General features: G+C 43.2%; 1 protein-coding gene across 2 annotated transcripts in view; it reads right to left on the bottom strand.

Annotated features, from left to right (window-relative positions):
* LOC133650742 (protein turtle homolog B-like) overlaps window positions 1–13,238 on the bottom strand; it is a 268,746-nt gene that overhangs the window by 61,426 nt on the left and 194,082 nt on the right. For both annotated transcript variants that reach the window (XM_062048342.1, XM_062048344.1), the window contains exons 11-12: window positions 7,543–7,693; window positions 3,087–3,198 (exon numbers count right to left, since the gene is read on the bottom strand). In XM_062048342.1, the coding sequence (XP_061904326.1) occupies window positions 3,087–3,198; window positions 7,543–7,693 (263 nt within the window). The remainder of the gene's footprint in view (window positions 1–3,086; window positions 3,199–7,542; window positions 7,694–13,238) is intronic.

Here is a 13,238-nt window from a genome sequence, read left to right as displayed (position 1 = left end):
TGTTTTCCCCCATACTTTCCATCATTGCAGCCAGTAGGACACACAACTCATCTTTTAAATAAAGTGGTCTGCACCAGTTTTCAATTGAACACACAACACGCCCACACACCCTTTCATAGATTACATACGCCGATTACCGCATGGTGTTTGGATCTTAGTAAACCCTAACTCTTCACTCACAGTAGCCTCTGTGCATCGAGCATTTTAAAGCACCATTAAGTACATTGAGATTTGAGAACCTATTTAAGTTTTCATGTTGAAATGACATAGGTTTTTGATTGAATAGAGCGTTTGAAGAGAATAGGAAGTAGGGTTGTACGGTATACCGGTACTAGTATAGTACCGTGATACTAATGAATCATATTCGGTACTATACCGCCTCTGAAAAGTACCGGTACGCCTACCCCTGCTCTCCCGTCATCGTCATTGCCTGTTTACGAGCAGAGGAGCATGTTCAGCAGTGCACAATCACAGAGTACTTACAAACAGACAATGTGTGTAGACAGAAAAAGGAGAGTGGACGCATTTTGGCTTAAAAACTAACGATAAAGGTGAAGTTATAACACTGAAACGCCCACCGGAAGAGGTGCTTTAAGACATGGCTAGCTAGCTAGCGGCTAAAGTCCAGCCCCACTCGACCATGTTTTAGCTACTTGTAAATCACTAATCTTCGCCTCCATGGCGACAAATAAAGTACGTTTCTTACAAGTATCATTATCACTGCAGGACGAGGAATAGCTAAACATGCTTCACTATAAATAAATAAATAAATGATAAATGGGTTATACTTGTATAGCGCTTTTCTACCTTCAAGGTACTCAAAGCGCTTTGACAGTATTTCCACATTTACCCATTCACACACACATTCACACACTGATGGCGGGAGCTGCCATGCAGGCGCTAACCAGCAGCCATCAGAGGCAAAGGGTGAAGTGTCTTGCCCAAGGACTACACACCGTAGGAGGATACAACAGCTCACCGGCGTCACCGCTAACAAAAGCTGAATGTAAACGTATGCTATGGGTGGATCTACACCTAACATCCACTGTGATGATACCAAGTACAATAGCATATCAAGTCGATACTACTATGATTACATCTATATTTGTTATCGTCCCAAAATCTTTTTTTATTTTTTTTAAATTCATCTTATGTTTATAAACTCAGGAAATACCTGTATGTCTCTGGACACATGAGGACTTTGAATATGACCAAAGTATGATCTTGTAATGACTTGGTATCGGCAGATTGATACCAACATTTGTGGTATCATCCAAAACTAATGTAAAGCATCCAAACAACAGAAGAAGAAGTGATTATTACATTTTAACAGAAGTGTAGATAGAACATGTTAAAAGAGAAAGTAAGCAGATATTAACAGTAAATGAACAAGTAGATTAATCATTCATTTTCCACCACTCATCCTTAATAATTTTGACAAAATAATAGAATGATAAATGACACAACATGTTACTGCATACGCCAGCAGACTAAATTAGGAGCCTTTGTTTGCTTACTTACTAATAAAAGACAAGTTGTCTTGTATGTTCACTATTTTATTTAAGGACACACTTGCAATAAGAAACATATGTTTAATGTACCGCAAGATTTTTTGTTAAAATGAAGCCAATGTCATTTTTTGTGGTCCCCTTTATTTAGAAAAGTATCGAAAAGTACCAAAAAGTATCGAAATAATTTTGGTACCGGTACTGGTACCAAAATATTGGTATCGGGACAACACTAATAGGAAGTGTTTATAAGTGTGTGTAAAAGCTGTGTGGGGAGGCTTATGACTTTAAATGAGGGTTGGGCAATATGGCTGAAAACTGTATTACGATATAAGTATTTTCTATCGGCCGATATCAAAATGTATATTTTTCATGACCGATCAGAAAATAAGGACCAGGAGAAAAATATATTAAATGTAAATATTTGTATTTAAAAAGTAACCTTCCTCTAATTATAATCCGCTCAGCTATTAAGGCATAAAACCATGGAATACACTCAAACAAACAGGGTAAACAAAATTCTAAAATCAATTACCATTAACAATTACCTCTTAAAATTAATGTGCAAAAATAAGGAACTGTTGAGAATCGTTTAATAAAGTGTAACAGAATAGTGCAAAGTGTAAAAATGTAAACAGAGAAACCTGGGAAGAACTATTTTGTGTGCAGCTAAGGTGGTGTGGTATTACTGATTACGAGTGCCTGCTTCTGACTACGGTCCGTTTTTAAAAAATCTAAAAAAAAACGCCTTACTGTCGAGGTAACTTTTCCTGTTTTGCTCTCTGCAGCACTCATTTATAGTGTTACTTCCCACTCCATGTAAAGAATCAACCGCGAGTCAACAAGATGGCGCAACCAAACTTGATAGTTGATACTGTTACCTGATGTCACTCTGACTGATCAGTGATCTCTTCCTGTGTTGCTCTGTTACCAGAGAGCGAGTGTCTTTGTTCATGCAACTTTGCAACTTCCGGTGTCTTCCGACAAAGAAGAAAAAAAATGTAACATTTTATCGGACACATTTTTATTAATATCGATTATGGGTCTATCGCGATATATATTGATATCGTTTTATCGCCCAGCCCTAGCTTATTTTATCCAGGTGTCCTACAAAGCAAAAGTGTTTCTGACAACTTCCCAGAAATGTAATTGTAACTTAATTGTTGACATCATATTCCATGTTTTGTTGCATTTGTACAATTGCTGTTTAAAGCTTACGGTCACCAAAGTTTGTTTTTAACTGCATCAAACATGGCAAGCAAGAAATCTGTGCATTTTACTATTCAACCTATTGCATTTTGGAATGAAATTCAATCAGGCAAGGTTTGACTCATCAAAATACAGAACTCAGAGGCTATCTTCTAAGTCAGGGAAAGCAAAGCAGCCACAGCAGCAGCAGCAGAAAACAGTCAAGACTGTTCAGGGTGAAAATTGCAACTCAGGAAGAAATTATAGAGGCTGATAAAATGATAACTGTAACGGATCTGAACACCTTCTTTAGGAAATGAGAGATTAACACAATAGAAGATGGGAAAGCAGGAAGCGAAGCAGGCAGGGATGACTCACACATGGCCGTACCAGACTGAGAATGTCTGCTGGAAGCCTCCGTCGTAGCCCACCTCCCAGGACACGTTGGCCCAGGTGGAGGATGCCACCACTTGGATGCTGGTGGGGGAGTGCGGGCTTGTGCCTGCAGGGGAAATGTCTCGTTAAAAGGGTGTAGTAGTCTCGTCGTCTCCTCACAGTGGTGTTATTTATTATTTTGGTTTTATTATGCACGGTGCGATCGTATGTGAGCAATATGTACTAACAATTACTCAGTTTTTCAATGCATTTGACTTTTGTTGCTCCATGTAAAAAGGGCAATCACTGTTCAAGTGGCAACTAGTCGCAACAACTCTGTGCTCTTTTATATCCCCCGTTGTGTTCTTTAATGTTTCTCTCTTGTTTACATGTGTTTTTTTACCTTTTGGTTTAAATACTTTTTTGGACTTTTTGAGTCTGCGCTGCAGCCACATAATTTTCCCATTGTGTGACAAATAAAAGTCTATCCTATACCATATAGACTGTAAATCAGGGGTGCTCACACTTTTTCTGCAGGCGAGCTACTTTTCAATTTATCAAGTCGCGGGGATCTACCTCATTCATATATATAATTTATATTTACTTATTTATGAAATATATGTTTTTGTTAACAAGTTAAAGGTGTTTAATGATAATGCAAGCATGTTTAACACATATAGTTAATATTGTTAATAAATTAAAGGTGTTTAATGATAATACAAGAATGTTTAATACATATAGTTAATATTGTTAAAAAGGTAAAGGTGTTTAATGATAATGCAAGCATGTTTAACACATATAGTTAATATTGTTAACAAGTTAAAGGTGTTTAAAGATAATACAAGCATGTTTAACACATATAGTTAATATTGTTAACAAGTTAAAGGTGTTTAAAGATAATGCAAGCATGTTTAACACATATAGATTCCTTTCTTTTATGAAGACAAGAATATAAGTTGGTGTATTACCTGATTCTGATGACTTGCTTTGATAGGAATCAGACAGCAGTGCTGATAACGTCCGCATTTTCAAATGGAGGAGAAAAAAAGTCCTCCTTTCTGTCCAATACCACATGAAAGTGGTTAGTTTTTGGCATCTTATTTGTCCAGCTTCCGTACTCCTTTGTATACAGTGCACACTTTACAAGAAATACATTGGCGGCAAACTTCGTAGCTTGCTAGCTTGTGCACGCCAGCTTTCTGAGACTCTTATTTTGTTAGTGCAGGCAGGATGAAGCAGCGCTCTTATTGTGCAACTGTGCAGTCGGTCTTTGGAGTTTTGACGACAGGTACGGCGCCAGAGTCTGTTGAAATAAAAAGTGTTTCTCGCCTTCCTGTCGGTAATTTTTTCTTAATAATGAGCTGTCAGCAGCCAGCGTCATCTCAGAAGACCCTCGGGTGCCGTGAATGTCAATCAAGTGACGAAAGTGACGTCATAGTGAAGATTTATGATCGCTCATTTTTAGGACTATTTTTTTAATGCCTGGCTGGCGATCGACTGACACACCCTCCGTGATCGACCGGTAGCTCGCGATCGACGTAATGAGCACCGTTGCTGTAAACACATCAGTCCAAAGCAATACAGAGGATTTAAGTACTAATTTTGTGTTATGGAAAGCCATTTCATATTTTATAAGAGAAACTATCTTCAAGATAATTCAATAATTGAAGGTAATTTGTCAAAAATGCCAACCGCAAATCTATATTTAGTCTCCCCCAGGGCAAACTGAATAATGTGATTGGGTAGTCTTTCCGATTGTGGTGGAACACTTTTAGCTCTTGGGCCACTTTTTGTTTTTTTAAAGGTGACAAACAGTCCCAACCACACAAAAACTAGCTCCAAAGCCTTAAGTATAACATATACATAATCTGTTGTTATAGTAAAACGTATTACTGTGTTGTAATATTTGTTAGGTTAGTGTTCTCAGAGAACCTCCTGTCATTTTGCAAGTCCAATTTGACTCAAAAAGGGATTGCAATATTTGTGAAATATCTGACCTACTGAAAAAATGGAAAGTATTCTGCCAACTGTTGTTAAGCTCCACCAAATAAAAGCACTAAAGTTAATCTTCATCAAAGGGTTTTTCTTAGGGCGGTCAAACAATAAAAAATACCTAATCGCAACGAATCGCATTTTGTCCACAGTCAACTCAAAATAAATCACGATTAATTCCAAACAGAAATGTTTGATCTCAAATAAGTGTACCTTTTAAAATGTACACCCTACATGGGACTGGACAATGTCAAAACAGATTCTATGGTTGCTACATTTTTTAAACGGGTGAGTAAAATCATAAGCATGAAAACACTGCTTCTGTAGTAAAACCCTGAATTGTAACTTGTCTAAATTACGACTAAATAATACTGTCTTGGATTTCAGATATACAGTAAATTTGTGTTTTTTTTGTTATTGTTACATTAATCTGTAGATTCAATAATAGTTAACAGCAGTAGCTAACTTTTGCCAAATCGCTATCATAAGCCAACAAAGATGACAGTTTTACTCGTCTATGATTTGTTAACAGTGAAACCATATAATTGTTAAGAGGCTTTGCACGCTTCCTCACCCGCTCGTGGCGCGGCAATGGCATACATTATGAACATTTCCACACACTTTTTTGCCGCGTTGGATGACATAGTACAGGGGTCGGCAACCTTTACCACTCGAAGAGCCATTTTGACCCGTTTCACAAATTAAAGAAAACAATGGGAGCCACAAAACTCTTTTGAAATTTAAAATGAAATACCACTGCATACAAAGTTTTTTTTTGCTTTGTGCTATGTGTAAACCAGGGGTCTCAGACACGCGGCCCGTGAGACGTTATTTTGCGGCCCGCACCTTAATATGAAAATGTAATGTTAGTGCGGCTCGCAAGTTTTATATGAATGGCGCTTGACAGCGTCATACTTGCCAACCTTCCCCATTTTTCCGGGAGATTCCCGTAATTCAGGACAACTATTCTCTCGAATATCCGCTGATTGTCACCCAAACAACACTAATAAGGGCGTGCCGTGATGGCACTGCCATTAGCGCCCTCTACAGTCTGTACTAACAGCGTGCCAGCACAGTTACATGCTGTATGCGGCCACTGCCTACACACGTAAGTGACTGCAAGGCATACTTGATCAACAGTCACACTGAGGGTGACGATATAAACAACTTTAACACTGTTACTAATATGCGCCACAATGTGAACCCACACCAAACAAGAATGACAAACACATTTTGGAGAACATCCGCACCGTAACGCAACATCCGTGCGTCGGTTGAGGTAGGCGGGGTTGGGGGGGGGGGGGGGGGGGTTGGTTGGTGGTAGCGGGGGTGTATAATGTAGCCTGGAAGAATGCATGGGATTCTGGGTATTTGTTCTGTTGTGTTTATGTTGTGTTACGGTGCGGATGTTCTCCTGAAATGTGTTTGTCATTCTTGTTTGGTGTGGGTTCACATTGTGGCGCATATTAGTAAGAGTGTTAAAGTTGTTTATATCCCCACCCTCAGTGTAACCTGTATGGCTGTTGACCAAGTATGCCTTGCAGTCACTTTCGTGTGTAGACAGAGGCCCTATACAACATGTGACTGGGCCGGCAAAGAGATAGTATGGTGAAAAAGCTGACGCGACGACAGGTTGTAAAGGACGCTAAAGGCAGTGCCATCACGGCACGCCCTCACTATTGTTGTCCTGGTGAAAATCGGAGAATGGTTACCCCGGGGGATTTTCGGGAGAGGCACTGAAATTCGGAAGTCTCCCGGAAAAATCGGGGGGGTCGGCAAGTATGCAGCTGAGCCGCATCAGAGTGATCAAAGAGCCGCATGAGGCTCCGGAGCCGCGGGTTGCCGACCCCTGACATAGTAGCACAGGGGCCTGCAGCACAGCTTAGAGCACACACACCAGTGCCAAAGTGCAGTCAACAATTACATGTATTGTGTCTTTCAATGATTTTTATTATTATACAACCTAATTAATGGCAAGCGTTGCATAGCGTTGCTAACACTGGCTAGTAACAAATAGTTTCAGTTGAGATTGTATGTTTCATATGTTTTTACTTCTGGCTATATCGATGTTGTACTTCAGTGGCCACTTGTTCTTCTACTGCTTGTGTGTGTTACACTGGGGCGTGTCTTGCACGTTCCAAGACAAAAGGGGGCGGGATAAAATGCCTACAACACCCTGGAAAGTTAGCGCCCTCTAGGCAGCTGCGTAAATGTTGCAAACATAAGATGTTGAATGTTGTTGTCCTGCCCCCTGCTGGTTCTTAAAAAGTGTATTATTCTATATGAGCTGTTTCAGTGAAATGTTAGTTGTTTATGTAGTTCTAATCGCTATATCCATCGTAATTGCATAATTGCAGAATACGACCATTTTTAGCGGCTGAAAAGCACACGGACACGTCATTGTTTTTTGTTGGTGGGTTGTGTTGCCTTTGCTTTTTTGTGAATTATTTGTATTTGTGCCGTGATGCAACCACATTACCTATGACTTGGACATGCGTGCTGGCAGTGACACTCGTTGCAACGTTGGTGGCAACACATTCCCATTCTCCATGGTCCTCCTTTGTCAGTGACTTGAACTGTAAGCTGCCTCGAGGCAGAACATTGTGCTTGCTTTTACTGGACTTTCCCACCTGTAGGTCACCCAAACATGGGACAGATAAATCCTATTAGGCCATGTCCACAAGAAAATAGATTTTTTTTTAAAAATTTTAAACACTCATTTTCCAGAGGCGATGTTAAAAAATCTCCTTCTACACTATTGAAGTTAAAAAAAACCTTGAGGAAGACACTTCACCCTTGCTCCTGATGGATTGTGGTTAGCGCCTTGCATGGCAGCTCCCGCCATCAGTGTGTGAATGTGTGTGTGAATGGGTGAATGTGGAAATACTGTCAAAGCGCTTTGAGTACCTTGAAGGTAGAAAAGCGCTATACAAGTATAACCCATTTACCATTTACATGGACACAACATGCAAGTTTAAAAAGATTAAAGTACCAATGATTGTCACACACACACTAGATGTGGTGAAATGTGTCCCATCCCGTTGGGGAGCAGTGGGCAGCAGCGGCGCCGCGCCCGGGAATCATTTTGGTGATTTAACCCCCAACTCCAACCCTTTGTTGCTGAGTGCCAAGCAGGGAGGTTATGGGTCCCATTTTTATAGTCTTTGGTATGTTACAAGTTAATAACCTAATGTTCTGTTAAATATGTTTGAACAACACTAAATAATGTTGCACATTTTTCTGACACAAACCAAAAAACTAATTTAAAGGAAACACTCCACATTCTACTTTTTCAAAAGATTTGCATGTGGACCCGAAGCCTAAACCCGCTGAAAAGTATCTGTTATACATTTTCAAATTATTGTTTTCGTGTGAACGTGGCCTAATATAAAACACAATAACGATGTAAACAAACAATGGAACTTTAAACTTCGAAAGCCCGTCAATCACACACATTTGTAACAAACCTAAATGTTCAGAAATACTCTAAATGTTATGTAGAACTGGGGAAGGAGACGGCACGACAACAGGATATCAAGCTCAATAGGTTTTATTGCGTGCTTGATTAGTGAATGGAGTGTGTATGCTACTATAAGTGTTTGCATGAGAAAACTATGTGAGTGAATTTAACCATATAATTACCGTAAGGGGTGTTGAGGTGCGTGTGGAATGAGAAGTATCCAAGTCCAAAGGGAATGATCCAAAAGGGTGTCCAAGGTCCAAGCGAGGTCGTGGCAGGAGGGCGAAATCCAGAAGTCCAAAGCAGGGTCAAGGATCGGGGAGAGCAAGCAGAGTCCAGGAGGGAAATGGCGGCGGAGGGATACAGCGAGGCTGGGACACGAGTACTGTGGGAAGGAACGAAAAACAACACTGGGATCAGGAAATGAGGCACAAGGAAAAAGGCAAAGAGCGAGAGCTGGAGGGAAGTCAGATACGTGAGGCTTACTGCGAGCAGAGCGACGTTCCGACGACGAGGAGTCAGCGTCGGGACTCTTTATACTGTCGTCCCTCATCAAGGCCAGGTGCGCTGTTAGCAGAGTGTCCCCAGCTGCGGTGGAGTGTGGGCGCGGTCTGCGTGATGAGCGCGGGGGTGTGTCTGGTGCTCACAGCGGAGCCTCTGAGCGCTCCAGTAGCAGAGGGAAGCAAGGAGCGCGCGTGTGCCGTAACAGTGCCCCCCCCTTATGCGAGGCCCCCGACGAGCGCCGAAGGGCTCCAGGGTTGGCCTGATAGAATTCCTTCAGAAGGCCGGGGTCAGCAAGGTAGGAAGCAGGGACCCAAGACCTATCCTCTGGTCCATAACCCTCCCAATCTACCAAATAAACTAACCCCCTCCCCTGCCTACGGACCCCGAGGATTTCCTTGACTGTCCAAACAGGATCACCATTGTCCAAAATTCTAGGAGGGGGAGGGATGGGGTCAGGAGAGGAGAGTGGAGAACTAGAAACAGGCTTTATCTGGGAAACATGGACTACTGGGTGACGTTTAACTGAAGGTGGCAAAGCTAATCTGACTGCAACAGGGTTAATGATAGCTTCAATAGTGAAGGGTCCTACAAAGCGGGGTGCGAGTTTACGTGATGGTACCTGAAGATGAAGGTCCTTGGTATGTAGTAGTACTTGTTGGCCTGGAGAGTAAACGGGGGCTGGAATGCGTCTCCGGTTGGCACTGTTGCACATTCTTTCGGAAGATCTAAGCAGAGAAGCACGGGCTGCTTTCCAGACCTGGTGACACTTCTTGATATGTTTGCGAGAGGAAGACACAGACGCTTCAATCTCCTGTTGGGGAAACATAGGGGGCTGGTAACCAAGGGAACACTCAAATGGCGATAACCCAGTAGCTGAACTCTTCATGGAGTTATATGCAAATTCGACCCATGGCAGGAACTTGCTCCATGAGGATGGTTGGCGAGTGGAAATGCAGCGCAACATCGTCTCCACACTCTGGTTAGCCCTCTCTGCCTGACCATTACTCTGCGGATGATAACCAGAAGTGAGGCTGACCGTGGCCCCAATTGCCTTGCAGAAGGCCTGCCACACCCTGGATGTGAACTGGGGGCCACGGTCCGAGACAATATCCACCGGGATGCCATGTTGTTTAACAATGTGGGTGGTAAGAAGGTCAGCAGTCTCAGATGAAGATGGAAGTTTGGGAAGGGGAACAAAATGTGCAGCTTTGGAAAATCGGTCAATAAAGGTGAGTATGGCGGTATTACCTTGGGACGGAGGAAAACCAGTGATGAAATCCATAGAAATGTGAGACCATGGGCGACTGGGGACGGGAAGGGGACGCAGCAGTCCTGCTGGCGGTCTGTGGGATGGTTTATTTCTAGCACAAGTACTGCATGCGGCGATAAACTCACGGGTATCCTTAGCCATGGATGGCCACCAGAACCGCCGGCGGATAAAGGAAAGAGTGCGTTGGAATCCTGGATGACAGGAAAAGACACTGGAATGCTCCCACTCCAAAACTTGAGGACGTAGTTCGCGATGGACGGATAGTCTGTTGGGAGGTCCGCCTCCTGGTCCTGGTCTCTCACTCAATGAGTCTTGGACAAGACCCTCCACTTTCCAAGTGACCATGCCGATAATCCTGGAGGGAGGAAGAATGGTTTCTTCTGGAGTACTCTCAGTGGTTTATTCCGAGAACTGGCGAGAGAGTGCATCAGCTTTGGTGTTACAGGATCCTGGTCTGAAAGAGAGAACATAATTGAAGCGACCAAAAAATTGAGACCAACGGGCCTGCCGATCATTTAATCTTTTGGCTGATCGGACATGAAGAAGGTTTCTGTGGTCAGTGAGAACTTGGAATTGATGTTTAGCCCCTTCCAACCAATGTCTCCACTCCTTTAATGCCTCGTAGACAGCAAGTAACTCCCGGTTACCAGCATCATAATTACGCTCAGCAGAGGATAAACGTCTAGAAAAAAATGCACAAGGATGGATCTTGCTGTCCAGTTTGGAGCGTTGCGAAAGAACTGCCCCAACTCCGGAATCAGATGCATCAACTTCAACAATGAAGGGGCAGTCTTGATCCGGATACACCAGGATGGGTGCAGAGACGAAGCTCCTCTTCAGGCACCAGAATGCCATACCTGCTTCACGGTTCCACTGAAAAGTTCTGTTAGTTGATGTAAGTGCAACTTACTGAAATCCTTGATAAATCTTCTGTAAAATCCAGCAAATCCCAGAAAACGACGTAATTCGGTACGAGAAGAGGGTTGAGGCCATTCCACCACCGCCGTCACTTTCTTTGGATCAGCCTTGATGTGTCCCTTTTCAATGACAAAGCCGAGAAAATCAACTGACGAGGAATGAAACTCACATTTTTCAGCCTTAACAAATAGGCGGTTCTCCAGTAATCGTTGAAGGACGAGACGGACGTGGTGCTGGTGTTCCTGAGGGTCTTTGGAAAAAATTAGTATGTCATCCAGGTAGACTACAACAAATCGATCAATCATATCCCTAAGAATGTCATTAACAAGGGCCTGAAAAACAGCAGGAGCATTGGTCAGTCCAAAAGGCATAACCCTATATTCAAAATGACCCAGGTGAGTATTAAATGCTGTCTTCCACTCATCTCCCTCCCTGATGTGGACCAGATGATACGCATTGCGAAGATCTAACTTGGAGAAGATGGTGGCAGGGGTGAGAGGTTCAAATGATGAATTAAGCAGAGGTAGAGGATACTTGTTCTTGATGGGGATACCGTTAAGTTGACGGTAGTCGATGCAAGGACGAAGTGACCCATCCTTCTTGCTCACAAAGAAAAATCCAGCGGCGACAGGTGATTTGGATGGTCTGATGATTCCAGAAGCAAGAGACTCAGAGATGTAATCCTTCATAGCTTGTTTTTCAGGGAGGGACAAATTATACAATCGACTGCTAGGGAGGGCTGCATTAGGGATGAGGTCGATAGTGCAGTCGTAAGGTCTGTGAGGTGGCAGAGTCAAGGCTTGTTCCTTACTGAAAACGGCGGCTAAGTCGTGGTAAACTTTAGGGACTCGGGAGAGGTCCACCGGTGGTGACGCTAGCCTTGGGCTTTCTGAATGAACTACTGCAGATTTGAGACAATGAGCATGGCAGTGATTACTCCAAGCCAGAATTTTGCCAGTAGACCAGGAGATGTGGGGATCATGTTGAACAAGCCAGGATCGGCCTAGGACGAGGGGGGCTACTGGAGCGTCCAAAACCCAAAAGCTGATGGTCTCTGTGTGGTTGCCAGAAAGAGTAAGGGACAATGGTTTAGTACGATATTTGATAGGACCCAAAGGGTGACCATCTAGAGCCTGGGCAGAGACAAAAACTTCCAAAGGTACTAATGGAATAAACTTTTCTTTTGCGTACCTTAGGTCCATGAAACTTTCATCGGCTCCGGAGTCCAGGTAAGCGTCCATAAATAACGTCCTAGCTTCTCAGGTCAAGCTAGCGGGGAACAAAATACTGGGGTTTCTCCTGGAGGGAGTCGTGGGGATTGTAGTTTGGCTCACCAGGATCCCCTTGACTGGTGAGCCCGATCTTTTGGCCGAAGAGTGCAGTCACGTATCAGATGATCTGCCCGACCACAATAAAGACAGAGTCGGAGTTGGAACCTCCGTTCTCGTTCCTCAAAGGATAGTTGAGACCTGCCAATCTGCATGGGTTCTTGAGGTGCGGTCAGAATCGGTCTTATGGTGACAGGACTTCGGGTGAAGGGACGGTTAGTAGACCCAGAGACTCTAGCAGAAGCAGTGTTGCCCAAACTGATCTCCCTCTCCGCCTCACGTTCCAAAAGTCTTTGGTCAAAAAGAAGGGCTAATTCAATGAGGTCTTGACAATTAGCAGGTCTGTCTCGCAACAAACCGTCCTTAATAGACTCATTGAGTCCTCGACGATAAGCGCTTTGCAGTGCCTTGTCGTCCCATCCACTCTCTGCCGCCAGGGTTCTAAACTCCAAGGTATAAGATGCCACTGATCGGGGACCCTGTCGCATGGAATGTAGTTTAGAAGCGGCGTCTCCGCCATTAGCAGGATGGTCAAATACAGGCAAAAATTATTTGCGAAAAGCCGCAAAATTGGTGTTTATTCCAGAATCTTTACTGAGAGTAGAAGTGGCCCATATCAGCGCTGGCCCGGATAGTAGGGAAAATATAAAGGCAATCTTAGCACCGTCATTAGCATAACGTGAAGGTTGGTGTAG

The sequence above is a fragment of the Entelurus aequoreus genome, linkage group LG05 (genome assembly GCF_033978785.1).
Source record: "Entelurus aequoreus isolate RoL-2023_Sb linkage group LG05, RoL_Eaeq_v1.1, whole genome shotgun sequence".
Taxonomy (NCBI): Eukaryota; Metazoa; Chordata; class Actinopteri; order Syngnathiformes; family Syngnathidae; genus Entelurus; species Entelurus aequoreus.
This window is presented reverse-complemented; position numbering and strand designations above follow the sequence as displayed.